Source organism: Octopus bimaculoides, chromosome 12 (genome assembly GCF_046866305.1).
Source record: "Octopus bimaculoides isolate indiv1 chromosome 12, ASM4686630v1, whole genome shotgun sequence".
Taxonomy (NCBI): Eukaryota; Metazoa; Mollusca; class Cephalopoda; order Octopoda; family Octopodidae; genus Octopus; species Octopus bimaculoides.
In genome coordinates, this window is record NC_142939.1 from 59,443,549 (window position 1) to 59,446,809 (window position 3,261).

The following is a 3,261-nucleotide window of genomic DNA, read 5'->3' on the forward strand; positions in this document are numbered from 1 at the left end:
AGTTTTACCATTTTCTTGCATCAGACAATGTGCATGTGTATATATAACTGTATGTGAATATGAATATGTGTTTGTGCGTGTATATAAGTAAGCAAAATTTCGTTTTCGTATTGATATTTATCAATCAGTGAGTGGATTTTTAATATTACAATTATCACGTGAAAATTAGTGTTTTCTTTCCGAAGTCTTCCAGAATGTTTAGTACTTTGCTATATATATATATATATATATACATATATATGGGATGTTTTAAATTCTGTTTAGTTTGATAGATGCTTTGAGACGAAACTTTAGGCCCTTAAGCCACTCCTATAATTTCTCAGCTAATGCATTTACATAAATATACACACATTCATATACATACATACATACATACATACATACATACATATACATACATATATATATATATGGATACATAAAAACGCGTATATGTGAGAGTTCTGTATATGTGTGAGAGATACAACGTCGGTTTTATAATTTTTGGTGTAAATGTTTGCATTTATCATTGTAAATGTTTATATGTCTCAAAAAGAAGAAAACAGTTTTCAATAAAATATGTTTCAGTATAATTTCACATTCTTTCTCGATTTGCGTGTCCAAAATATATAGTGTAAGAACTCTCCAACGAAATAGAATCCTGCAAGACAACCCCACATGCATGCCAGGAACAGTATTCTGTACCATATCGGTAGATAGTCGAGAAATGGATAAATCCACGTCCTCGTACGATGCGCAATCCACACCATCCACACTTGATAGCAACCTGTTAAAGCTAGAATTCCTAAAACTCCATTCTTCGGGTACGTTTGGTAATAGAAGAATTTATCCAACCACTGAAGCACTATGGGCACCGAATGAAGAATATGGTTGAGCCACCACGGAATAATGTCATCGAGATAGGATGGATATATCAATTCGCGATGAAAAAAATATATAATCCAGAACGATAAACAGACGAAGTTACCGAGAGGAAATGCCATACCGCAAGATATATATCTTACCAGTCGTATTAGTTTTGTTTTGCTATAAAATTCGTTCGAAAATGCATTGTTCTTGTCAAAATCCTTGCTATTGTAGATGTCTGATACCAGTGCCAGTCCAAAATATACGGTCTGTAAGACGATATCCCAGTACGTAGCATAACGTAATTTACCGGCATAGACTGACCAGCCATAAGTAACAACGAAGGTGTCGTAATACAAGCCGAATCCCGTAATAAGGAAACAAAGCAAATGAAATAACGTTACCAGAACTTTGGCCATTTTTACTTCAAAATTTCTTCCTTTCTGTTGTTATTAAAATTTTTTTTTTTTCCGTAAAAATTTGCTTTCCAGTTGTTTGAAATTCACAATTGTTTCCTTTCTGCTTTGCATTAAATAATTTTGAGTCAAAAATTAAAAATAAATAAATAAATAAATGAATAAAACAGCGTTCATCCAAATTAGAAACAAAGGAAAAGAAACAGAAGTAATTCGACCTTTCTTTTTCTTCTCTTTCCTTTTATTCTTTACCACCAATTTGACAAGGTTGAATCGAGCAGTTATATAAACTTCAAAGAGAGACCTGTAGTACGGCGTATTATAGTTAGGTTTCCTTTCGCCATTCAGTAAAATAAAAGTGCTGTTAAGCTCAAGAACTATTTAACACTCTTATTATAACACAACGAACATGTTAACATCACATGTCTTATCTAATAAATCTTGCTCAAAGTCTGATATCACGTTAACGTCACACTTATCGACATGCATGGTTCATCAATGGATACCGATTGTTATCACACCCTTAGTGGGCCTAAAACTAGTTACTCGGTTGAAGTAAACAAACAATAATGATTAGTCTGTTTATGTGCGAATGTGTATACATACATACATACGTACATACATACATACATACATACATACATACATACGTACATACGTACATACATATATGCATGCATGCATGTATAAATACATACGCACGCAGAGACGTACATATGTTTGTATGCATACATGTATATATGCACACACACACACTCACGCACGCACGCACACACACGCACACACACACGCACGCACGCACGCACACACACACACACAGACACACATTTATATAAGTAAACACATCATAATCATTTCATATTTCGTTATCAGTATTATAGTTTGCGTTTTTTCTACTTCACAGATAGCAAGTCATTGAAAGGGGACCTCTCTATGAGGTCGCTAGGATCTGCAAGAAACAGCAACCAAATCTTCATCAAAATCACACCCATTCTTCATTAACCATTTATCGAGCGAGCCACACTGCTTCTCCAATTGGAGGAATTCTTCCCTCGATTCCACCCATCTCCAGCAATTTGGCACTGGCCTTTGTTTCGAGGATTTTCACTCCCTCAACACCACCACCACCACCACCACCATCTAGGCCTACGAGCTGGGCCGTCTCAGCAGCTTTATGGGCCCTGGCATTGGGTCCTTTGACTTCACCCCTACCATCTAGGTCTACGAGCAGGGCTGTATTAGCAGCTTTATGGGTCTCCGGACAAATCAGTGCATTAGGTCCTTTTATTCCCCCACGACCATCAGGGTCGACGGACAAGGCCATCCTATCAGCTTTATGGGCCCCTAGACAGATCATTGCATTGGGTCCAATGGTACTTTTTATTTTGCATCAAGCTACAATAAATATATAGATAAGAATTGGGCTCCTTGCACCTATTCTTTAAGACAGCCCTACCTACAGACTGTCGGGAGCAGAACCGTCTTAAGGCATGGGCACACTGGGCAGTTGCCCGGGGGCCTCAAGCATCTGGGACCCAATTTTGATTTATGCATGCTGTAGTTTGCTGTAAATAAATAAATACTATAGGGCCCAGTGAATTTATTTGTCCGGAGCATCACCGGTCGTGGGGTCCAGTTTTGATTTATGTATGTTGTGGTTTGCAGTCAGCAAAAGAAATACTATAGTATTTAACAAAAGAAATACTAGAGTAAAAGAAATATTATAGGATCAGCCCAAGTGCACAGATCTGTTCAGGGAGTAATATAATGCTACTAAGACGGTTCCAGCCGAGAGTGTTTTATTAGGCACCAAGGCGGAATTGAAATAAGAACTGCAAAGCACCCGGCCCGACATTCTTACAGTTCCACCAGATTTCCGCCAAGGAGGATACATTAACATACTGATATATATATATATCTATATATATATATCGGTTACGACGACGAGGGTTCCAGTTGATCCGATCAACGGAACAGCCGGCTCGTGAAATTACATGCA

At 37.5% G+C, this 3,261-nt stretch overlaps 1 protein-coding gene across 1 annotated transcript in view; it reads right to left on the bottom strand.

The window, feature by feature from the left end:
• The window catches only part of LOC106876332 (androgen-induced gene 1 protein), an 8,188-nt gene extending 6,553 nt beyond the window's left edge, over positions 1 to 1,635 (bottom strand). The window contains exon 1 of the mRNA XM_014924835.3: positions 1 to 1,635. This exon is cut by the window's left edge and continues 1,090 nt beyond it. Coding sequence (XP_014780321.1) covers positions 564 to 1,265 — 702 coding nt within the window. The 5' untranslated portion in view covers positions 1,266 to 1,635 and the 3' untranslated portion in view covers positions 1 to 563.
• Positions 1,636 to 3,261: the final 1,626 nt, after the last annotated feature.